This window comes from Eleutherodactylus coqui, chromosome 11 (assembly GCF_035609145.1).
Source record: "Eleutherodactylus coqui strain aEleCoq1 chromosome 11, aEleCoq1.hap1, whole genome shotgun sequence".
In the NCBI taxonomy this organism is placed as follows: domain Eukaryota; kingdom Metazoa; phylum Chordata; class Amphibia; order Anura; family Eleutherodactylidae; genus Eleutherodactylus; species Eleutherodactylus coqui.
In genome coordinates this window covers 7,678,914-7,704,017 of record NC_089847.1, presented here as the reverse complement: position 1 = coordinate 7,704,017, position 25,104 = coordinate 7,678,914, and the positions used below count along the sequence as shown (strand labels likewise).

The 25,104-nt window shown below is 50.7% G+C and overlaps 1 protein-coding gene across 1 annotated transcript in view; it reads right to left on the bottom strand.

Annotated features, from left to right (window-relative positions):
• The window catches only part of SLC9A5 (solute carrier family 9 member A5), a 74,243-nt gene extending 50,005 nt beyond the window's left edge, over nt 1–24,238 (bottom strand). Inside the window, exons 1-4 of the mRNA XM_066583856.1 lie at nt 24,146–24,238; nt 15,354–15,656; nt 14,164–14,327; nt 1,419–1,497 (exon numbers count right to left, since the gene is read on the bottom strand). Of these exons, the coding sequence (XP_066439953.1) occupies nt 1,419–1,497; nt 14,164–14,327; nt 15,354–15,656; nt 24,146–24,206 (607 nt within the window). The 5' untranslated portion in view covers nt 24,207–24,238. The remainder of the gene's footprint in view (nt 1–1,418; nt 1,498–14,163; nt 14,328–15,353; nt 15,657–24,145) is intronic.
• Nucleotides 24,239–25,104: the final 866 nt, after the last annotated feature.

Here is a 25,104-nt window from a genome sequence, read left to right as displayed (position 1 = left end):
TGCGGCTGCGACAGCTGCAGCAGGGGATTCCTTGGATGTGAAACCCCTGGATGCGGTCACATCCAGGGGCTTCACCTGTGGTCAATAGAGCCGGCGGCAGCTGCGGCGACCCCACTGACATACAGAGAACATCGCGCTCCTCTGCTACAGCTGTGGCAGAGGATTTCTTAATCCCGGCGGGGAGTTCCCTTGTCACAGTCACACTGAATCACAGCATTGTCACAGTGACAAGGGGACTCCCCGCGGGGGATGAAGAAATTCGCTGTCACAACTGTGGCAGAGGATCGCAATGTTCTCCAATTTAATTCAATGGAACCGGCACTACAGCCGGCTCCATTGAAAGCAATGGGCTGCCGGCAAGCCCTGCTGTGAACTTTGGGGAAGGGCTTTAAATATAATTCAAAAGCTGAGTGCTGCCTCTGATTGGTCACAGTGCTCAGCCAATCAGAGGCAGCCTTTTCAGCAGGCAGGGATTTTAAATCCCCACTTGCTGAAAGCACTTCAGAGCAGTGCAGGGAGGAGACCCGGCTGGACGCGCCCAAGCCCCGGCAGCTGCAGGGAGGTGAGTATACATGTTTTTTTTCATTTATTTACACACTTTAGGGATGATTTTCAGGGAAGTGCTTATATTTAAAGCCCTTCCCCGAAAATCACTGCAGAGCTTGCCAGCATCCCATTGCTTTCAATGGAGCTGGCTGTAGCGCCGGCTCCACTGAATTCAATGGGAGAACATCGTGCTCCTGTGCCAGAGGATTGCGATCTTCACTGTATGTTCTCAATGGGGTCGGCCCCATTGAGTACAAGGTGAAACCCGTGGATGTGACAGCATCCAGGGGTTTCCCATCCAAAAAAGTTGAAGGCCGCAATTACCTGCGTTTTAAAACCCGCTGCCATTGAAAAACATTGTTTCTATATAGATGCGGGTCGCAAATGCAAATTAACATACGCACATAAAAACGCCCGTCTGACTGAGCTCTTAGCACGTTTAATTTATTGTATAGGTTACGAATGTAACAATGCCAAACGGATTTTATTTTGTTTTTCATACAAGAGGGGATAAATTCTCAGCTAAGTTCCAAGAATTAGCCCCGCCCCCGCCCCACCTCATTGCAAATAGTGCAGAGGGGCGGAGAGGAGGCACAGAGGGGGCGGGAGCTCAGAGCACTGCTCCTGGCTCTTCCAGCCTCCCCCCCTGCAGAGAGAGCCGACGTATATCGGCTCGCCTGGGCTGATATACGTTCATCTGAATCCAGCCTTAAGAAGTGGGAAATGCCCTCAAAAATCATTGCGCCCTTAGGTCCAGAATCGCCCGTGTCGCTCTTGGCGTGTGTAAAACCGCGCTCGGCGTCCACTGCGGTAGAAGGAAAATACTACAAGCTCTGGTGGCTGATAACTAGCAGCTCGCTGCGGGTACTCACCCACGCCTTTTACGTAATCGCCAGCCTGGACGTTTCGCGGTCCCATCTCAACAAAAGCATTAAACACTTTATACAAAACCTGCAAGGTGTAAGAAGAGGAGACATAAATAAGTGCTGTCAGACGCCTCGCCGGAGGGAAGGAGGACAATTATGTGCTAATTACAGCAAATACAATCACAGCAGAGGATTATTAGTGTTATTAGAGCAACCCCAGAAGAGGCATTATAGGAAAAATATAGCCCTCATCCATTCCGTGCATTTTTGAAGCCTTGGTAATCCTTCTAGTCACCGACTAAACTGCTGTACATAGAACAGAAGCAACAGCACAAAAACAAAAAAAAAAGTTTTGGGTCAGGAGGGGAATCGTTTCTCCTTAGGGAGAGCACCTAGAAGGTGGGAGGAGACTTATAAGGCCACCCATGCTCCTCTGGGAAATATGCAAATTGAAAAAAGTACAATGCCTCTACAGCACCACCTATTGGAAGGCAGCATTCCTGCAAGTCAAAGTCACACCTTTCAACAAGCCTTGTAACAGTGACTGGGAATATGAGACAAAGCCAGAATCTTCTCTAGAAGGAAGAGCTAATCATACACAGACAGCTGTTTTGGGGCGATCGCCCTTCAGTGTCTGGCAGGTTGCTGGCTTGGCTGGTGAGAGGCCTATAGATGTGGGTTGGGAAGAGTATGGTTTCTCCTTAGGGAGAGCACCTAGACGTTGAGTGAGGAGACTTACAATGCTTGTTATATCAGACCTTTTAACAAGCCTTGCAACAATGACTGGGAATTATGAGCCAAAACCAAAGCCAACCCCCTCCCCGCCACCCCCTCCCTGACCCTCGTCTATTGGCATCTCACCAGCCAGAAACCTACTGCACACTGACGAGGGGCAAACCCCCTGAAACAGCTGTCTGTACATGATGAGCTATTGCTAGTGGCTTTGGCTCATATTCCCGGTCACTGTTAAAGGACTTGTTAACAGGTCTGACATTGATTTGTACGTATGCTGCCTTTCAGTAGGTGGCGCTGTAGAGGTTGTGTTCCATCTTCCCATTTAGGAAAAAAGATTGCATTGGTTCAAGTCTCCACACTGTCAAGGTGAGAGCAGAATAGAAATACCCAAGATGTACTACAGAGCTGTGCTGATGTCAGGGTGCACACACTCCGATGGAAATAAATCATTTATTACAAAAAATGAAAAATCTAATTTTAAACAATCAGGAGTGTGCATGTGCCACCCCCAGCACCCCCAGCCCCTCCTGCACCTCCAGCCCCTCCTGCACCTCCAGCCCCTCCAGCCCCTCCAGTACCTCCAGCACCCCCACCACTTCCAGCACCTCCAGTACCTCCAGCACCCCCACCACCTCCAGCCCCTCCAGTACCTCCAGCACCCCCACCACTTCCAGCACCTCCAGTACCTCCAGCACCCCCACCACCTCCAGCACCTCCAGTACCTCCAGCACCCCCACCACCTCCAGCACCCCCACCACCTCCAGCACCCCCACCACCTCCTGCACCCCCACCACCTCCTGCACCTCCAGTACCTCCAGCCCCTCCTGCACCTCCAGCCCCTCCAGCACCCCCACCACCTCCTGCACCTCCAGCACCTTCAGCCACCTCCTGCACCCCCATCACCTTCAGCACTTCCAGACGTCTGCTGTACCGTTGTGGGGTTACAGCTCCTATGTAGAGATGCAAAGAATAGCCCCTTTATTAGATCCCCCGGCGCTCTCACGTTTCGTGCTTCCCTGGATGGACATTTCCCCCGTGACCCCGGAGTGCAGCATAAAATCACGTGACAAGTTCTCCGTCGATCAGTTTCCGTGTGAATCCACATTAGATGGGAAAATCCAGCGATCGGAGCGACTTCCAACGACGCCGGTCATCGGTGCTGGACTAACCGGGGCCTCACTGCCAACTGCAGGGGTTTCTCAGAATGGCGCGATCTAGGAAAAATATCCAGCGAAAGAGGATCCTGTAGACTGAAACAACTCTTCACTGAAAGGGGTCGGAGGAGGATGTCAGGAATCATTCTGACCAACAGGCTGTACAGTCAGCTCAATACAACACTGGAGCTCCAACTAACGTGTCCGAATGCACAACTCGCCGTTCCTCCGCACGGATGGGCTATAAGAGCGGACGACCAGTTCCAGCACCATTGTGTGTAAGAAAAAAAAAGACAGACAAGACTCCAGCGGGCAAAAGAGCGCAAAACTTGTATCACTGAGCAGCGGGAAAACATCTCCTGGTCAGATAGGTCAAGATTTATGTTGCTGATGGGAGGGCAGAATTTGGTGCAAGCAGCATGAATCGCTGACCCCTTCCTGTCAGCTGGTCAGAACATGTCAGCACCGCCATCTAATCTACAGCAACTACAAGAAGCTTCCTGTCCGCAGGGGCCGATATTCCTGCAGGACGATTTTATCACCTGGTGGAGTCTACACCACAAAGAGTTTCTGCAGTTCTACAGGAGTCTAAAATGACTCTTGATGGGTTCTAATAAAGGGGTCATTCAGCATAGATGTAATGTAGTTGGAAGTCAATTCTTAAAGCAGCCGCCGCTACAGGCGGAGCTACAGATGCAGCTCTGAACTCCCGAGTTGTACAAGTGTCGGGTCAGCCTGTCCTCCGAGTGACGTTCTTAGACTGCGTTATGAAATCACAATGCTCAGCCTGCATCTAGGTCGTGGATTATGAAGAGTCCTCGGCGCTGCGTCACACCCGGTCATTGTACTCATCGATCGGGTTGTTATGTTGCTCTTTCTCGCCATAATGCCGGCGCAGAGCTGCGGGGCCGCTGATTATCGTCTTATTATCTGTAGCCACAGAAGTACTTCTGACCCGTCAGCCTGAAGACGAGGCAGCGAGGAACAAGTCCTGTATAATGGGAGATGCCGAAACCTACAATGGCTCTTATCACTGCAGTTTTCAAAGAGATTTCACCCCGTTACCAGAGGGGGGCGCATTATTGGGATGTGAGAAGCTGGATGGTTGTATCGATGAATTGGTCCCCACCGGACGTTCTGACCAGACTGTTAGATGGTGTTCGGACCAGTGGATGTGTGAGGGCACACAAGGTGACCGGGCTCAGGACGCCCCCTACAGACCACCAGTAGAGAGGAGCAACTGATCAGACTGTTAGGAGGTGTTGGGATCAGTGGATGGGGCACACAAGGTGACTGGGCTCAGGACCCCCGACAGACCACCAGTAGAGAGGAGCGTCTGACCAGACTGTTAGGAGGTGTTCGGATCAGTGGATGGGGGCACACAAGGTGACCGGGCTCAGGATGCCCAATACAGACCACCAGTAGAGAGGAGTGTCTGACCAGACTGTTAGGAGGTGTTAGGATCAGTGGATGGGGCACACAAGGTGACCGGGCTCAGGACGCCCCCTACAGACCACCAGTAGAGAGGAGCGTCTGACCAGACTGTTAGGAGGTGTTGGGACCAGTGGATGGGGGCACACAAGGTGACCGGGCTCAGGACGCCCCCTACAGACCACGAGTAGAGAGGAGCATCTGACCAGACTGTTAGGAGGTGTTGGGACCAGTGGATGAGGGCATACAAGGTGACCGGGCTCAGGACCCCTACAGACCACCAGTAGAGACGAGCTCTCAACCAGACTGTTAGGAGGTGTTGGGACCAGTGGATGGGGGCACACAAGGTGACTGGGCTCAGGACGCCCCCTACAGACCACCAGAAGAGAGAAGTGTCTGATCAGACTGTTAGGGGATGTTGGGACTAGTGGATGTGTGAGGACACAAGGTGACCGGGCTCGGGACGCCCCCTACAGACCAGCAGTAGAGAGGAGCATCTGACCAGACTGTTAGGAGGTGTTAGGACTGGTGGATAGGGGCACACAAGGTGACCGGGCTCAGGACGCCCCCTACAGACCACCAGAAGAGAGGAGTGTCTGATCAGACTGTTAGGGGATGTTGGGACTAGTGGATGTGTGAGGACACAAGGTGACCAGGCTCAGGACGCCCGACAGACCACCAGTAGAGAGGAGCATCTGATCGTCCGACAAGCACTAGCAGCTCCAACTGTTTAGTTGTCCGCCATCCAGAGACAGGGGGCGCCATAGTTATACCCCTGTCTGCCAGGACCATTTTTAGGTGCTTGGCTGAAGGACATTTAGTCTCACAGCGGCCATTATGTGAACGACCTTTGTCACCCACTGTCACTTCCATTTGCAGTGGAGTTGTGAATGATATAATTGGATGCTCCAGAGTGGAACTGGGTTGTCTTTAGTCAGGAATCCAGGCTTAGTTTGGGCATGGACGACGGCCGTGTTCGTGTCTGGAGACATCATGCTGAATGCCGCAATCCTGCCTTTGCTGTGGAGCGGCACACTGCCCCCTGCTGGTGTGATGGTCTGGGGGGCCATCACATATGGCAGTCGGTCCCCCCTAGTGGTGGTACAAGGGACAATGACAGCTCAGCGATATGTTCAGGGCATCCTGCAGCCACATGTTTCTCTCATGGCGGCTTCCAGCAGGATAATGCTCGGCCGCACACACAAGGGGGTCCCAGGAGCCCCCACAACATTGTCATACTTCTGTGGTCGCCCGGTTGCCAGATTTATCACTAATAGAACATGTATGGGACCATCTGGGACGCCAACTTCCAGACTATGGAGTTTGCACACTCTGGAGGCTCAGTTACAACAAATGGCACAATATGCTGCAGGATACCATAAAGAACCAGTATGCCTCCATGTCCACACGTATCACATCTTGTATCCAAGCTAGAGGTGGTACAACAGGGTACTAGAGCCTCCATGCCCGTCTGTATCACATCTTGTGTCCAAGCTAGAGGTGGTACAACAGGGTTCTAGAACCTCCATGTCCACATGTATCACATCTTGTATCCAAGCTAGAGGTGGTACAACAGGGTACTAGAGCCTCCATGTCCACATGTATCACATCTTGTATCCAAGCTAGAGGTGGTACAACAGGGTACTAGAGCCTCCATGTCCACATGTATCACATCTTGTATCCAAGCTAGAGGTGGTACAACAGGGTACTAAAGCCTCCATGCCCACCCGTATCACATCTTGTATCCAAGCTAGAGGTGGTACAACAGGGTACTAGAGCCTCCATGCCCACCTGTATCACATCTTGTATCTAAGCTGGAGGCGGTACAACAGGGTTCTAGAGCCTCCATGTCTCCATGTATCACATCTTGTATCCAAGCTAGAGGCGGTACAACAGGGTACTAGAGCCTCCATGCCCGTCTGTATCACATCTTGTATCCAAGCTAGAGGCAGTACAACAGGGTACTAGAACCTCCATGCCTGACTGTATCACATCTTGTGTCCAAGCTAGAGGTGATACAACAGGGTACTAGAGCCTCCATGCCTCCCATATCACATCTTGTATCCAAGCTAGAGGTGATACAACAGGGTGCTAGAGCCTCCATGCCCGTCTGTATCACATCTTGTATCCAAGCTAGAGGCGGTACAACAGGGTACTAGAGCCTCCATGCCCACCTGTATCACATCTTGTATCTAAGCTGGAGGCGGTACAACAGGGTTCTAGAGCCTCCATGCCTCCATGTATCACATCTTGTATCCAAGCTAGAGGTGGTACAACAGGGTACTAGAGCCTCCATGCCCCCTGTATCACATCTTGTATCCAAGCTAGAGGTGATACAACAGGGTTCTAGAACCTCCATGCCCGTCTGTATCAGATCTTGTATCCAAGCTAGAGACGGTCCAACAGGGTATTAGAGCCTCCATGCCTCCCATATCACATCTTGTATCCAAGCTAGAGGTGCTACAACAGGGTACTAGAGCTTCCATGCCTGCTTGTATCACATCTTGTATCCAAGCTAGAGCAGGTTCCGTGCATCCATCATGGCAGGGATGTGACTGACGAGGGTTGTGTTGTATTTCCGTCAGTGAATAGTAAGTGAAGCGAGTCTGAGGTCTAACGCACATTAGAGGGTCTCCACATAAGAGGACTCTAATATCAGACGGGAACCATGGCAGACCATTAGGACAAGAAACTGAAGAAAGATGGTGGTGTAACACAGAGGAACGGGGCATAACAGCTGGAAGGAGGATTGATGGAGGCGTCTAACAAAACCCGTCTGTTGCCCCGAGCAACCGATTGCGAGCAACTTTCATTGCTTAAGCTGTGAGGTAAAATGAAGGAGGCGCTGTGAGCGGTTGCTCGGGGCAACAGACAGGTCTGTCAGACGCCATCATCAATCTCCCTGCAGGCGTTTTATAACTAGAAGAGAATCTTTAGGACATTAAATATGTGAAATCCGCAAGACGCCGCAGACACCGGGGTGGGGGGGGGGGTCCGCCGTGGGCGTCTGTCATCATGGAGACCTTGTGTAATCCGAATCACCGTCCACACCGCTGTCCGCGTGTCTCCACACCCCGGAGATCAGGCTGGGCAGATGCACATATCTATGGGAATACAGTTCACGTCCGCTGACCGCCGCTTTATCAGCCCCCATCTAGGAGCGCTGGACTCCGTTGGCCTTCAGATCTGCAGCAGTTCATCATGGTGTAGAGATCCACCGGGTGATGAACTCATCCTGTAGGAATATCGGCCCCTGCGGACAGGAAGCTTCTTGTAGTTGCTGTAGATTAGATGGTGGTGCTGACATGTTCTGACCGGCTGACAGGAAGGGGTCAGCGATTCATGCTGCTTGCGCCAAATTCTGACTTCCCATCAGCAACAGGAATCTAGATCCATCTGACCAGGAGATGTTTTCCTGCTGCTCAGTGATCAAGTTTTGCGCTCTTTTGCCCCCTGGAGTCTCGTCTTTTTGTTTCTCTTAGACACAATGGCGCTGGAACTGGTCGCCTGCTATTATAGCCCATCCGTGCGGAGGAACGGCGAGTTGTGCGTTCAGACATGTTAGTTGGAGCTCCAGCGTTGTATTCAGCTGACTGTGCAGCCTGTTGGTCAGAGCGATTCCTGACATCCTCCTCCGACCCCTTCCAGCAAATAGTTATTCACATCATTAGGATTCCCTTTCGCTGGAGGTTTTTCTCGGTCGCGCCATTCTTTGTAGACTTTCCACAGCGTTACACGATAAAACCCCCCACCGTCGTCAGTGAGCCCCTGGCTAGTCCAGCACCGATGACCGGCCTCGCTGGAAGTCGCTCCGATCACTGGATCTTCCATCTAATGTGGATTCACACTAAAACTGATCCACGGAAAACTTGACATGTGATTTTATGTTCCGGGGTCATGGGGAGAATTACCATACAGGGGAGCGCCAATCACGAGAGGGCCGGGGCTCTAATAAAGGGGTCATACATAGTGCTCCCGTCTCTTCATAGAGGACCTGACATCTCCTGTCACTGCGGCCTCCAACAATGTCTCCTTCTGCTTTACACCTGCCCATTTCACGCTGCTTAGATTTGCGTCCCGCCATGGTGATTGGTCAGGTGGGCGGTCCCCTCTCCTCACTGTCAATGGGTGATGTCAGAATTGACTGCCAGCAAGTGATGGGCACCGCCCACTTGACACATTCACAGTGCCAGGAGGTAAATCTAAGCAGTACTGTTTGAGTCAGCAGCCGGCCCCACTGACATGAAGACATGACAGATACTGTAAACTACAGCAAGCGTCACATAACATTTCCCTGCAAGATCCTATGTCTTATGGCTGATTAGAGTGTGAGCTCTTCAGAACAGTCACTGTGCCAACCTAGTGCGGCACCATACATCTGTTATACATTAGCGCTGCGTGCGATATGACGGCTGCTGACAGTGACAGTTGGTTGTCGGCTCTTGTACCATCTGATCCTCCTAATCACCCTATATGCCGTGCAGCCAAGAGGATGTCATGGCAGCGAGCGAGAGAGGTCTGCGTGTCACTCGCAGCTGCTAAGAAAGTGATGAGGCCAACATGGCCGCCCGTGCTGCCGATTATCACGACGCTGGAGACCAACACCCGCCATAACGGCTCAGACACGGGTACTTCACTCACACCCATATGGCGGCATATCCAACAGCTTCCCCCTTCAGAACCCCGGAGAGCTGGGTGACGACCACTGCAGGAGCTGGATTGGCATTCTCACACAGCTTTTTCCGAAAAAGAGCGCAATTCTGGCACCGCGGCCAGATGACATTTTTCCTTTTATCTCGCTGCCTTCTGAGAGACATAATAATGTTATTCCCCGCTGACAGCGCCGGATGGCGGCTCGCTAGTCTTATGTGGGATGAGTTATATAGTTTAATATCATTTAATGTACTGAAAACGTAAACATTGTCGCGGGGGGGGGGGGGGGTTATAAGACATCCTCACGCCTCCACCACGGATTTTTGGGTTCCGTTTTTTCAGCGGTTACTGTGCGGTATAAATATTGTGTTCACGTCTCTCTGCGGTTGCCAACTTGAATTCGCTTTTTTGTTTCTTCCTGCAAACTTTTCCAAAAATCCGGGACCGCCGTCGCTTTTTATGGGCGCATTGGAGGAGCATAATTAATCAAGGATTTTTAGCCCCCTCTTTAAGGAAAAAAAAAAAAAAAAGGAAAAAGGGATGACCCTCCGTCCGACGCAGCAAGTGTTCAAAAGTGTCTAAAACACTAAATGTGGTGCAAAGCATGTTTGACCGTTTTCTGGAGCAATTTGTCGAATTTTCAATAATAAATAAAGTATTCAGGAATTTACAGGCAGTTGGCATCCCTGCTCTGCCGGCCGGTCCGATGAAATCGGGACCAAATTTCTTTGGTAATTTTTGGTTTTACTATATTTTAGAAAATAAAAAAAATTAAAAGCAAAAAAAAAAAAAAAAAGTAGCTTTCTGTCTCTGCATTTTGAACTTTCCTCCTGCCGATCGGCCTGTGGGAGGGGTTTGTACGGTGGGGCGAGCCGTAGTTTTTATTAATACCAGTTTTTGTGTGCATAGAACTTTTATAATTTGTTATTCTATTTTTTGGGGAGGCAAAATGACCAAAAAGTGCAGCTTTGTCATTTTGGGTATTTTTTTATATTGTGTGCAATACATAATATTTTAACACTTCATACTTTTATGGACGCAGTGACAACAATTCTGTTTTTGGGTTAAAGGGTTTTTTTTTAATAAACTTTTAATACATAATTACACCACAGCTAGCGCTGGAGGTATCGGGAGGAGCCGCAGGTCCGCTATGTCTTCACGACAGCCACATCGGTCCACCTCGTACGCACAGTGTCATTTGGCGCTGGCTGCTGAGGGAACGACAGATCCCTTTGGGTCTAGTACTGCTGGCTGGGGTGAGACTGCCCAGCCTGCCCATCAGCGTTTGTGTTAGAGTATTTTAGCCGGTTACACAGTTGCCCCTTGGCACCCCCCAGTTACTATTTGGTCAGTCTATTGTTCTGTCTCTAGCTCTGCATCCATTTCGACCCTTATCTCCTTTTATACTTGTGCTCCTTCCTATTGGTGCCTTTTTGTGCTCATTGGGTCTACTCCATGTGGTCCATCCCAGGTACTTGCCTCTCTGCCTTTTTTTCACTTAGGGTCATAATAGGGAAGTCTAAGGTTCCTATAGTAGTGTCGCCCTTGTCAGGGCGGGTGCCCATTCACTAAGCAGGTTAGTCCACTACTTTTCCCCATCTTTTACCGTGGTGTGTATCTTGTCTGCCTATCCCCAATTGTCTTTGCACTTTTTGGTTTCGTCCCTATCGGACATGACCTACGTATATCATTTATTATTATTAGTAGTAGTATTAAAAAAATAAATTCTAAAAACTTTTTTTAGCCCCTCTTTTAGGCCCATTGTCCACTGGCGGATTTGATTTGCAGAATCCGCGTGGGACACCTCCGCGGAAGATCCACAATTCAAGCCCCCTATATGGAAACATGGGCATCCGCAAGTAAATTAAAGCATGCGGATTTGTTTTGCAAATCTTTGGGTGCGGAAAACAAATCGCAGCGCGCTCCATTTAGTACGGACTCCGTGTAGATGGCTTCCAATGGAAGCCATCCGTTCCGCGGCTCATCCACAGTTGACACTGCAAAATGGCCGCGGATATAGTACTGTACTGCGCACGGGCGCCGGGCGGCACTTCCGCACACATCTGCAGTACAGAAAAAAGAAGACCCGTACAGGTGTGCAGGGTCAGCGGCCGGATTCCACTGCAGGCTCCTGCATGTGGAATCAGACCCGCCTGTGGACATGAGCCCTAAGTCCTACAGTGAGATTTAAACGCATGTCCTCCTGATTGCTTGTATAATACACTGCAATACTTCTGCCCTGCAGTGTAATCCTATCACATTTTGGTCTTCAAGCTACATCCTGGTTCTGAGGACAAAGTCTGTCCAGGGACCGGAGGGGGTAAGTGTGGGGTGTTATATAACTGGATGGTGTCCCCGCTATCTGCATACTGCCATGGATCAGCCTTTTCCTGGGGCCCCTCTGTAGTCTTCCGACATGACTGCATTGCCCCTACTACTGGATGCAGACTGTAAGGGGTCCGCGCTGGGATCACACATGCAGTTTTTGCCCAGGAGTGGATTGTATAGATAGGGGAAATCTAAAGGCAGGCGAGTCCAGGACTTCTCCCCGCTGGATCCACTTCCCCAGCAAACCCTACATCTGCGGCTCCAGACGAATGGGCAGATTTCCAACTCAACAAGAGAAGAACTCAACAAGGACTGTTTATGGGGTTATTTATAGGGGGCAATTACTTTCAGAGACTGCCGATCATACATTTTCCGGACCATTAATTCCCCCTGAGATAACGCAATCTGTCGAGAGGCAGCCGCCGCTTCTATTGATTTAGCAGATATGGAAGCTCCAAGAGATATGGACTTCTGCTGCCGCCTCCTCTAACGCTGCCGGTTACCATAGAGTCGTCTGTGTGACGATCGCTCATCGCTTTATGGAGCGTTAGGAACATTGCTCCCAGCTTCTGGGGGTCTCGGCCGGCCCTCACATGCCGCTTCTAAGCCCAAATAGCTTAATCAACAACGTGACGACTCGCATTCCTGCCGCCGCTTCGCCTTTGTCTCAAACACGCGGCTGCATTACAGCTCTGGACAAGCTCTGATTAATGGAAGACGGAGTCATAGGAAGGCTCAGGCTGTGAGAAGACGCCCCGATCAGCCAACTAATGAGGGGACGCTCGCTTATCGGCTGATCACAGCCAGAAAAGAATGATAATCATCGTTGTCGCCGGCGCATCTACGAAGGATGTGCTGCCAACACTGATGAACTGTATAGGGGGGGGGGGGGGGGGGTAATCATATGCACAATCATTTGTTCTGTAATGCATACTAAAGTGGCGTGTATAAAGACAAGATAAAAAAGCACCGATCTCGCTGATTGGCGCTCGTTGTCCAGCACTAGCGGTAGCTGCTCCTGTTTTCCCAACAATTGCTGGGCTGCTGGTGCTGCCTGCAAATTAGCAATACTAAGGAAGTGTTAGCACTGGTGTAATGCACCTGCAGCTCAGCAGTTTCGGGGAAATGTGAGTGCTAGCACTAATGCAATAGTACCTATTTACCCATTTCCCAAAAAATTGGACAGCACACCCCCCCCCCCTTCCAAAAAAAAAATGGTGGCGGCTCCATGTACGGAGGTATTGATTTCCGGACACATTGCTGCCAGGGGAGATTAGCCAAGCACATACGACACCATACATACAGCATCCCATGGGTGCTGCGGTTCAAGCACTGACGCCTGCAAGGAGTTCTTATGCTTGCTGATTTATAAGGTCTGACCACTGCGATCCCCACCAATCCCTAGAACAGGGCTGCACCGCGTCCTAAAATGTGGGCCCCAGTGGTTGCACATGCACGCCATTCAGTTTTATGGGACTATTGGAGATAGTTGTGTTCAACTACTGTCTGCAGCAATCCCAGGGAAATGGACGCACAAGTGTACAGCCGCCACCGTCTACGCTTCAGGACACCCCGAGTCCGGATCTAGGGATCCCAATGGTCAGACCACCACTGATCAGCAGGTCATTCCCTACTGGTTGCTCTTGGTAATAGTCAGTGAGCCTGCTGTCAGCCAAACTCCCTAACAGCTTACAACGCAGGAGGCAGATATTTGCAATGCAAATCACCAGAGCGGCTCTATGTAGACTCGGGGAGTATGTAATAAAATAAGCCGTACTCCCCTCCCTAAAGAGACCCTCCAGCTTTGGGAAAAGAATTATGTCGAGTGCAGGTAAACATAGAATGGTAGAGTTGGAATGGACCTCCAGGGTCATCGGGCCCAATATACCCCCCACCCCCTTTGGTCCCAGACAAAACCGTTGTCCCAAAATCGGAGAGTTGCTTTTAGTGGTCCTTGATCCCGCAGAAGACCCGGTCCTTGCCCCTTCTGATCCCAGAAGAAGCTGCGGCAGTCACATCCCATTAATTATACACTTGACTGCTAAGCCAATCGCAGGCTTCAGTGTTGAAGTTATGAATGACATGCGACTGATGGAGCCAGTGATTGGTAGAGCAGTCATGTATACAATGAAAAATATGTGACCGCAAGAGCTTCTTCAGGGATCGGAGTGGTGGCTTCGGGGCTCTTGTGCTGGACTAGGGGGTCACATCAGGAGGAGAGTGCACTATATTTCTATATTTTATTACAGCCGTGAACCATTCTATATATTCTTTTTCAGTCCTGAAAAACATATTTAAAAAGCAAGGAACATTGGGAGATTTCAGCTCTGAAGCCGTCACATTAACTCTCTGCAACTTGCGGATTTCAAAAAACAAAAACAGCACTGTTGCCCACTTTCCTCAGCCTCACCCAATATGTACGAACAGATACTAATGTGTGAGACACGTACCACGGTGACGGCGTCGTTGAGCAGCGATTCTCCAAATACGATGATAAATAGGGTCTCGTTGACATGAACCTCCTCGAACACGGCCAGCACAGCGACGGGGTCAACGGCCGAAATAAGACTGCCGAAGAGCAGGAAGTCCATCAAGCCGGCCTCCACCTGGGGGTCTACAGAGATGGTAACGTTACATCATGGGGTAAAGTCATGGCCAACCTTTACATTAGAGATCGGCAGAATTCTGACATGCAATCTGGAGGAGAAAACAACCTGAAATCACTCAGAATCGGTTCAAGACCAAAGAGGATCGCTCAAAATTTGTTCAAAAGATGGGATGATTGACAGTTTGAGCGATCATTTTGCATAAGCTGCTAATGGGCATTAATGCCCATCAGCAGCTTATTACCTTCATTTGCATGTAAATGAGGCTCCCTTTGCTGTATGCAGATAACAGGTGGTCTGTTCTCTGCATACAGCCCCTTTGTTCTCCTGTGGGACAGCAGCTGAAAACAATGTTATCAGCACTCCCATGGAGAATCACAGCATGCGGTCACTGCTATCAGCTGCCTGGCTGGATTTTAAAATCAACATAAAATCATCGTTCAGCGGAAAAGTAAAGGATGGTAGCATTTAGACGCAACAATAATCACTCAAAAGACATTTTGAGCGATAATCGTCCCATGTAAATGGGGCTTAACTCAGGGACTAAATTAAAGGGACTGTCACCTACTTTTGGTCCTATTAGCTGATCTTACGGGCTGACAGTAGGTGACCCACTGAGTCTGGGGATGTAAGTGTTATACTTACCTCCCCCATCGATCCCCGGGGTCAACGCTGGAAGCTGCTGCTCAATGCATTGAGTGGCGCGCTAAGCAGTCCGCCCATTCTAGTTATATAATGGATGGACTACTTAGCAGCGTCGCTCTGCACTCCCACCAGTGGAACGATAGGGAAGGTAAGTAGAACGCTTACATCCCCGGACTCATCAGGTCATCTACCTAGGTGATAGTCTCTTTAAGCAACCCTACCTGCGACTGACTGAACCGCTGCCCAGCACCAGTAGAGGGCACGTCTCTACCAGCGGCTCCTGCCAGTGTAACAGGTCTTATCAGAGCAAGGAGACATCAGAGGTGGGAAAGTAGAGCGCTACAGCAAGAGTGCCGAGATCCACAACACCTATGAGATGAAGCACTTACCCATGAGCCCCAACAGCTTCACCCCCCATAGGGCTATTCCCGTGGCAAAGGAATTCCAAACCGTGCCCACCACAGCGTACATGAGAATGGCACCGATATTGTCAAAGAAGAGGCGACTGGGCATGAAGTAGCCGGAGTCCAGGACTATCGGGGGAAGCAGGAAGAGGAAGAACATACTGGGCTCCAACTGGAACTCCGCCCTCTGGGCGATGGCGAGGACGATCCCTCCGAGGGCGAGTCCCAGGATGATCAGCAGGCAGCTCTCGGGAACTACGGTGGTCACCCTTCTGGACAGGTGGAAAACTGCAGCGAGAGAGACACGTAGATGAAGAGTCTTAGGTATTACATGCAGATACGGACGCGGATTTGATGTGAAGAGTGAAATCCGCAGCATAAATTGTACGGTGGATTAAAAATCCGCTCCGCAGGTCAATTTACGCCGCATCATTTTTCCGCCATGTGCGAAAGACATTTCTTCAAATCTCAATTATAAAATGTCGCAGACAATTCTGCTACAGTAAGGGTTCCCACCCACTGGCGATATTTTCTCCACTGCGATGCGATTCTAAAGTTAATGTCTCGCATCGCAGTGCGAGAAAAAAATAAAAATCGGCATAACGCCGGGATATCGCCAGTCTTTTCAATGGGGCCAGCGGCAGCAGCGCTAGCCCCATTGAAAAGAGATGGAGAATGCCGGTGACTTCTGCCATGAATGAATAGCTAAGGGCTATATGTGATTGGCTGAGCGCTCAGCCAATAGCTAAGCAGTAGCTGCTATTGGCTGAGCCCTCAGCCAATCTACACAGCCCTTTCAGGAGGCGGGGATTTTTAAATCCCCGACTGCTGAAAGAGCTTAATAGCAGTGCCGGGGAGCCAGCAGGAGGACGCGGCTGAGAGCAGGAGAGGTGAGTAATACATTTTTTTATTTTTTTACCACTTATTGATGATTATCGGGGAAGGGCTTATATTTCAAGCCCTTCCCCGATAATCATCCTGCTGGGCTTGGCTGAAACCATTGATTTCAATGGGATCGGCAGCAGTGCTGATCCCATTGAAAGCAATGGAATAGAATGCCGTGGACTTCTGCCACAGCTGTGACAGCTGTGACAGAAGTCCGCGGCATTCTCCCTATGCTTTCAATGGGGCTAGCGCTGCTGTCGCTGGCCCCATTGAAACCACTTGCGATATGCCGGTTCTATACCGGCCTCTTTCTTGCGCTACGAGAGTTTTCTCGTGCTCTCGCAGCGCAAGAAAGAAAACATCGTCAGTGGGTGGGAGCCCCAATGTGCAACATTTATGCAATGTGCGAACGCACCCCAAGACCCTCATTAATGCACGCCGAGACCCCCAATCACACAGGAGCTTTTACGCTTGCATTGAAATGCACATCAGATTCCGCGCCATTTTAGCATCACATTGATTTCGATATCCATATCGTAATGCCTGCTGTACAGATCCGCGACAGTGAAAAAAACCGCTCAATTCTGGACACGAAATCTGCACAGGGAAATCCGTACGAAGATGACCCCCACCCAATGGGATTAGTCCAAGTACGAATGCGGGAACTTGGAATTCAAATCCGCGGCAGAAATTCGTTGCGAAAATATGTCGTATCTTTCTGGCGTGGATTCAACATTGTGTTAACGAGCCTGCGGCGGACTCATACGTGGCGGAAGCCAACACTCCGACAATGAAAGCTTGGCTCCAGCTACGGCTCCTCGAGATCGCGGCTTTTTATCAGTTTTCACGTTCGCCAATGATAGAAGTCACAGTTCTTTTGTCCCGTGATCATTTGCAACTTTTTTTTGCGCATTTTCCACCAAACGCGGTGGTGACCCACTTAGTAGACGTGGGCCTATGTACTGCTTATGATTACAGGTTCGTCCCGCAATACGGCTCCTTCCGTTAACAAGAATGGCGATGGTCCCTCTCCATAAAGACACTTCATAAAAGGTCCCATCTACTTGGTCAAGCCCTTGAAATGTACCCCATGAAGACTGATTACGAGTTTTATCGCCCGGCTGATATCCAACAAGAATCCTGCGAGTCTGCTAATTACACGCTACTATAATAAGACACGTTACCTTAGTTACTGAAGACACATGTAAATTCACAGATCAGACTCCGAGAATCCTTTAAGACAAGAGAGAAAGCCCTATAATAATACGAGACGGATCGGGGGCCTTGGAGGCGACATCCCCAACACACGGTGGAGTAAAATACGGATACGAGAATCAAGACGAAACGTGTGCCCTTAAAGGGAACCAGTCATCACCATCAATGGTACTCAGAGGGCAGGTCCCAAGGAGGTCGCCATGCTCCCCGTTCCTGCGCTGTCACGCATGTGGAGAGTAGAGCAGACTGTGCATGCATACACTCATAGAGAACAGTGTGCATGCACAGCCGAGTCCAGTGACCCGTTCACACGCCAACTTCTACGGGGAGCCAAAGAAGTATATTAAAAAAATGTACACATCCCTGGACTCCTTGGGACGGGCCCTACGAGCACCATGACTCAGTGGGCTATAGTAGGCTTCTTCAGGTTCTGAGTGCCAAAGCAGTTGCTATACCTGCCCCCATCCTCCATGGCACCGCATACCTCCTGGTAGCTCCGTCCATGACACAGCACCCCTCCTTGATGTGTAGAAGGCCTCCCTATTGCAGCGGGCAGACCCAGAAGTCCATCCGAGGGCAGCTATAGGATATAGGTTATTTCTATAATGAGCACAAAGTGCAGCTCCTCTCAGGACTCAAGGCAAGAAGGGAGCCAAGAAGTGCGGAATGAGTGGAGATATCAGTCCTCTGGGCAGGAGAACTGTGAAGCTCGATGCACTACATGTACAAGCATCAGGAATGCAGTCCTCTCTACATCAACCAAGATCACCGAGAGCGGCGGAAACATGTAGCAGGAATTACCATCAACGTACGGGGAAACTGGATAGGAGCTCACATGTGTACATTAATGGAAGTCACCAGCGAGTCATGGGCAGCAGGGCATGGTCAGGAAAGACAAATATGGCACATTGATACCTGGAATGGTAGGACATCACCCAACACTCGAGGGGGAAATAGAATGTCACCCCAACACTCGGGGGGGAACAGAACATCACCCCAACACTCGAGGGGGAAATAGAATGTCACCCCAACACTCGAGGGGGAAATAGAATGTCACCCCAACACTTGAAAGGGAGGAAGGGGTGGGGGCGGATGATTGAAGTCACCCAACACTCGAGGGGAAGGGACGATTGAATGCCACCCAACACTCAATGGGGGGGTGAGAAGATTGAACGCCACCCAACACTCGAGGATGGTGGGGGGGGGGGACGACACACACACGATTGAACATCACCCAAACCCTCGAGGGAGGGGACAGAACTTCACCCAAGACTCGAGGGAAGGGACAGAACGTCACCTAACACTCGAGAGGGGGGGGGGGGGACAGAACGTTACCCAATACTCGTGGGGGGGGGGGGGGGGCATGGTTGAGCCCCACTTCTACGGTTACATTCAGGGATGTGATGTTACACGTTTCCTCCAATGTGCATTATGTGACCCCCAGCCCCCCGGACTCTGCGCATCCTGCCATTCAGTACAATGTCATTACACCCATTTGCACTCTCATCCCCCCGGCCCCCCAAGCTCCGAGTCCCCTTAAACTTCTCCTTCTCCCTTAGTAAACACAGCTGATTTAACTAAGAGGAAAGCAATAAATAGTACTGCTGAGCGCGCACCATGGAAACACTCGCTGCGCGAGGACAGCTCCGCTCTTATGAAACCCCTGACAGAGGATACAGAACACAATGTAACCGAGCAGCCGACACACAGCCATATAGACGGAGCCGCGGCGACAACCCAAGGGGAACACGAAGGAAAGCAACTTCCGGATACTAATATATATATATACACACACATATATACACAAACACACAGACACGTACACGTATGTATACAGGGTGTAGGGATGGAACCGCTCCCTACTTTTCCGCTCTGTAGCTTTCACTCCTTTTTTCTAAAGGGATTCAGGGTTTAACGTAGAAGAAACATAATCACTGGGTAATGAGTCTGCAGTCTCCTAATACAGTCCTCATCATTTGTAAGATCTCTGCTTGCTGTCAGAGACTGGTAACGTTTTCATTTACATTCAGAGGGTGACCTAATAATTTCGGGCAATACCTATAGTCTAGGGTGGGCAAGAGACCAGAAGTCCCGGCTGTTCATCTCATCCAGGGTTGTCTACATACAACTGTAGCAAACCCTCAGCTCTGAGAAGTAAGAGGTCAGGACAGGTTTTCTTTATCAGGATACAAAGTATCACGCAGGGGGGCCTTCCATCTCCCCAATATATTCTAAATGCAGCAGCCAGGCTCATCTTTTTCTACTACACCGATGCCTCCACCCTGCGCCAGTCACCACACCGATGCCTCCACCCTGCGCCAGTCACTACACCGATGCCTCCACACTGCGCCAGTCACCACACCGATGCCTCCACCCTGTGCCAGTCACCACACCGATGCCTCCACCCTGTGCCAGTCACTACATTGATGCCTCCCGGCTGCGCCAGTCACTGCACTGGTTGCCCGTCCACTGTAGAATACAATTTATACTCCTCACTCTCCTCCATAAGGCTCTCCCACAGTGCTGCGCCACCCTATAGCTCCTGCCTCATCTCTGCCTGCCACCCTTCCTGCTCGACTCATTAGCTCAGACTAACATCCTCTATAATCTGCCCCCCTCTCGGATCCAAGACTTCTCCTGAGCTGCACCACTTCTCTGGAATGTGCTACCTTGGACAATCAGGTTATTACACTATCCTGTTATAAGCCAGATGTAAAAGCAGATCTCTTTAGGGAGGCCAATCACATCCCCTAATCTAACTTTTCTCCACTTGTGGCCCATTTACATGTAACAATTATCGTTCAAAATTGTGCGCTAATCGTTCAGCGTAATCGTTGAAGTGCCGAGCGAGAAGCCCGTGAGGTCCAAACGGACTGCAGGAGCGCTGATGACCTTAGCGGTGATCTCAACACTCGTACAGGCGTTTACCCGACTGTCGGTCCATGTAAAAGGGCCATTACCCCTCAAAGCATGATCCCAGTATACCCCCCTCCTCATATATGTACAGTCACAGACAGCAGCCGGTGAGCGGCTCATACAGCTTCACGTATACTACCCTATATACAAGATGGCCGACCGTCGTACAGAACAAGCACTGCTGCCCCTCGTGCCCCCCATCGCCTCCTCACAGACTGTAAGCTCTTGTGTGCAGCACCCTCACCCCTATTAGTATAATCCTGTATGTAATATCTGCTCCCTCCGATCAGTAACTTGATTATGGTGGCGCTCTAACAATACAGATTGTCGGAGTGAAAAGCCGTCCACAGGGGCCACATTTACACAATGACCACGACTACCTCATGAGCCCGCAGGATGGTGATACTCCGCAGCTTAGCTTTCAGGCCGGACGCAGATTACAGCAGCCGGCGAGACGGAAGGTCAAAGGAAGGAGGAAAAGTTACAGATGATGGATAATTCAGCGGGAGGATAAAGAGATTTCAGAGTACATTTAATTAGACAGTCAGTATGGAAGGAAGGGACAGATTACAGACCGTCTCCGAGGGACAATGACAACTACTCCCCTCTGTAGCTTTCCACTGGCGCACTGCGAGCGGCCCCCCGGAGTTCACACCGCTGACGTCTGAGCAGAGCAGAAGCTTCCTCAGGAGCTGCAGCTCTTCGGGATAAGGAATGCATCATCAGCGATACGTCTGCAGCTACACCAACGTGTACGACACCGGTCTGATACCTATCATCCTCAGCCATATTAGGTCTCACGGAGCGTCCATTTGCATCACTCAAAGGATTTGGCTTACTCCGATTCTAAACTCTACCTGCCAGTCCAACCCAGAGAGAGATCTCCCTCTCCCGTACCTCTCGACGAGTAGAGCCGTCCCTGCAGGGCTTCAGCTGGCCACGATGAGACCACCGTCCTCCTCACCTCCATACTGCATAGGAGTGGTCAGAACTCGGGCGGACAGGAAGGAAAATCGCCACCGGAGTGACAGTCAGACAGTCACAGAGCTGCGAGTGCCGCCCAGTGCCCCCTTATCTGTATGAACCAGTAGGTACCGCCTGCAGCCTCCAGGTTCAGCCTGCGTGGACCCTTCTCCTCTTTGGGCCGCATGCAGCCCTTAAGCTGGAGACCCCTATTATAAAGTATACACTGAACGGCCCCTTTATCAGCCCCCCATCTAGTAGCGCATTGGACTCCTTTGTCCTTCCGAACCCCAACAATTCGTTGTGGCGTAGATTTGACCAGGTGAAAAACTGCAGAAATATCGGCCCCTTTAAAGCTTCTTGTAGCTGCCGCAGATTAGATGGCGGTGCTGACATGTTCTGACCGGCTGACAGGAAGGGGTCAGCGATTCATGCTGCTTGTACCAAATTCTGACCTCCCATCAGCAACAGAAATCTGGATCCATCTGACCAGGGGATGTTTTCCCGCTGCTCAGTGATACAAGTTTTGCGCTCTTTTGCCCGCTGGAGTCTTGTCTTTCTGTTTCCCTTAGACACAATGGCGCTGGAACTGGTCGTCCGCTGTTATCCCATCCGTGCGGAGGAACGGCGAGTTGTGCGTTCGGACACGTTAGTTGGAGCTCCAGCGTTGTATTCAGCTGACTGTGCAGTCTGTTGGTCAGAACGATTCCTGACATCCTCCTCCGACCCCTTTCAGTGATTAGCTGTTTCCATCCACAGGATCCCCTTTCGCTGGATGTTCTCCTCGATCGCACCATTCTCTGTATACTCTCCACACAGTTACATAATAACCCCCCCCCCCCCCGCAGTTGGCAGTGAGCTCCCGGCTAGTCTAGCACAGATGACCGAATCTCGCTGGAAGTCGCTCCGATCGCTGGATCTTCCATCTAATGTGGATTCACACCGAAACTGATCCGCAGAATACTTGTCACGTGATTTTATGTCGCACTCCGGGGTCACGGGGAGAATTACCATACAGGGGAGCGCCGATCATGAGAGGGCCGGGGCTCTAATAAAGGGGTCAGTCAGTGTATATAAAAGCCACGGACGCACAGGTGAGACGCAACCTTCCGCACATTGGCATTACAGACAACCAGCAAACTAATCTTCATAGACCAAGTGTGGGAAGGCATTCTGAGACTCCTCTCCTGGCACAACCAGGGGGCAGTAATCCGGTACCAGCAAGTACACCCGTCCCCGTCCATAGTCGTCACTTATACTAGGACTACAAGCCGCAAGTCCAGTTTAGCCCAGTTCCCCACAAACCCATACAGCCTGCAGAAAAGGAAAATAAAAAATTTATAGGGATAACGAAGAGTTAATACGTAAAAAAACCAACACAATATAGATTATGTAGGGCACAGCAAAAGAAGAGAAGGGGGACTTGTTATTTGTATAGCGCCAACTTATTCCGCAGCGCTTTCAGGTAATTTATTTATTACCCCCCACCAAGCTGGGGGCTCATTTTACCGACCTCGGAAGGATGGAAGGCTGAGTCAATCTTGAGCCGGCTACCTGAACCAAGCAGGGATTGAACTTGCAACCTTCAGGTCGTGAGCGAGAGCTTAGGACTGCATTCTGTGCCACATGAGGCCCAAAAGCAGGAACACAACAGTGTATGGAGGGCACACAACAGTGTATGGAGGGCACACAACAGCGTATGCAGGGCACAGCCAGGGGGCACACGATAGCGCATGCAGGGCATGGCCAGGGGGCGCACAAATGGTTAAAATAAGGGACACCAGTCACTGTAAGTTAAGAAAAATGAGTGGGTACAGCACAGGGTATGATATGGGGTTGTAGTAGAGAATATAGGAGGGCACAGTACAGGGTATGGACTTATGTGGTATACTGTAGGCTATAGTAAGAGTGCACATCTGTACAGGGTATAAGACGGCACAGCACTGGATCTAAGAGGGCATAGTACAGAGTACAAGACGGCACAGTACTGGGTATAGTGTATGAGAGGGCACAGCACGGGGTCTAAGAGGGCACAGCACGGGGTGTACAGTATAAGAGGACACAGCTCGGGGTATAGAAGGGCACAGTGTGGGGTCTAAGAGAGCACAGTAGAGGGTGTAAGAGGGCACAGTAGAGGGTATGGAGTACAAGAGGGCACAGTACAGGGTATAAGGAGGGCACAGGGTACAAGAGGGCACAGCACAGGGTATAGAGTATAAAGAGGGCATAGTACAGGGTATAAGAGGGCATAGTATAGGGTATAAAATGGTATAGAGTATAGGAGGGTACAGCGCAGGGTATAAGAGGGCGCAGTACAAGGCATAGAGTACAAGAGGGCAGAGTATAGGGTATAAGAGGTCATAGCACAGGGTCTAATAGGGCACAGCACCAAGTGTAGGAGGGCACAGCGCAGGGTCTAAGAGGGCACAGTGCAGGGTACAGAATATAAGAGGGCACAGTGTGGGGTCTAAGAGGGCACAGTAGAGGGTATAGAGTACAAGAGGGCACAGCGCAGGGTATAAGAGATCACAGTACAAAGTATAAGAAGGCACAGCGCAGGGTATAAGGAGGGCATAAAGTAGAAGAGGGCATAGTACTGGGTATAAAAGGACACAGAGTATAAGGGGGCACAGCGCAGGGCATAAGAAGGCACAGTACAGAGTGTAAGAGTGCACAGCTCAGGGTATAAGGAGGGTATAGTACTGGGTATAAAAGGACACAGGGTATCAGAGGGCACGGCGCAGCGCACGGAGTCCCGGCCGGCTCTCCCCTCTGGTCGGCGCCCCAGCAGCACTCACCGATCTTCGCCAGGCTGGCCACCAGGATCCACACGGCCACCAGGTAGGGGGTCTGCACCATGTGCCACTCCCAGCGCACCACCTGGAAGCCCCCCGGGCTCTCCGCCTCCTCCGGCTCATGGTGGGAGCAGAGCACCGGGCGCCGAGGAAGGAGCAGCACCAGCAGCAGCCGCTCCATCTCCTACCGGAGAAGATGCTGAAAGCCGGGGAAGCATGACATCACGGCCAATCAGGAGGCGAGCAGAGGCAGGTGAGCCCGTGACGTCACCCACCATGTGCTCCGCAGCCAGCCCGAGTGTTGTCATAGTCAGCCTCATGTCGTCATCACATAACTATATACAGCCTGCTAACATCATCACTCCGCTCTCATATATATATATGTACTTATCTATACATAACTATATACAGCTATTACACACAGATCTATACATTCTGTATATACCTCCATTGTATCCGTCTATACATCCTTCATATCATAGAATGGTAGAGTTGGAAGGGACCTCCGGGGTCATCGGGTCCGACCCCCTGCTCAGTGCAGGATCACTAAATCATCCCACACAGATGTCTGTCTGCTCTGAAGACTTCCATTGAAGGGGAACTCCCCACCTCCCGTGGCAGCCTGTTCCACTCATAGTCTAATATGTGTCTCCTCCCTTTCGTACTTTTTTGAGCGCTGGGCCATCTGATGTAGAAAGAGTTCCTCAATATCTTCTACTTGTCCCGGCGGCCTATAGTAAATGCCCACAATGGTGTCCTTTCTGTTCTCTCCTTGTATTCTTCCCCAAACAGTTTCTACAGAACTCCCAGCTCTGAAGCTTGAACCTCCATGGAGATGAATGTTTTCCTAACATACAACACAACACCTCCTCCAAGTTTCCGTGATACCTATGACATCATATGTCTCTTCCTGTGTTCGGAGCTCCAGTTCTCCTTGTTTGTTTCCCATGCTCTGGGCATTC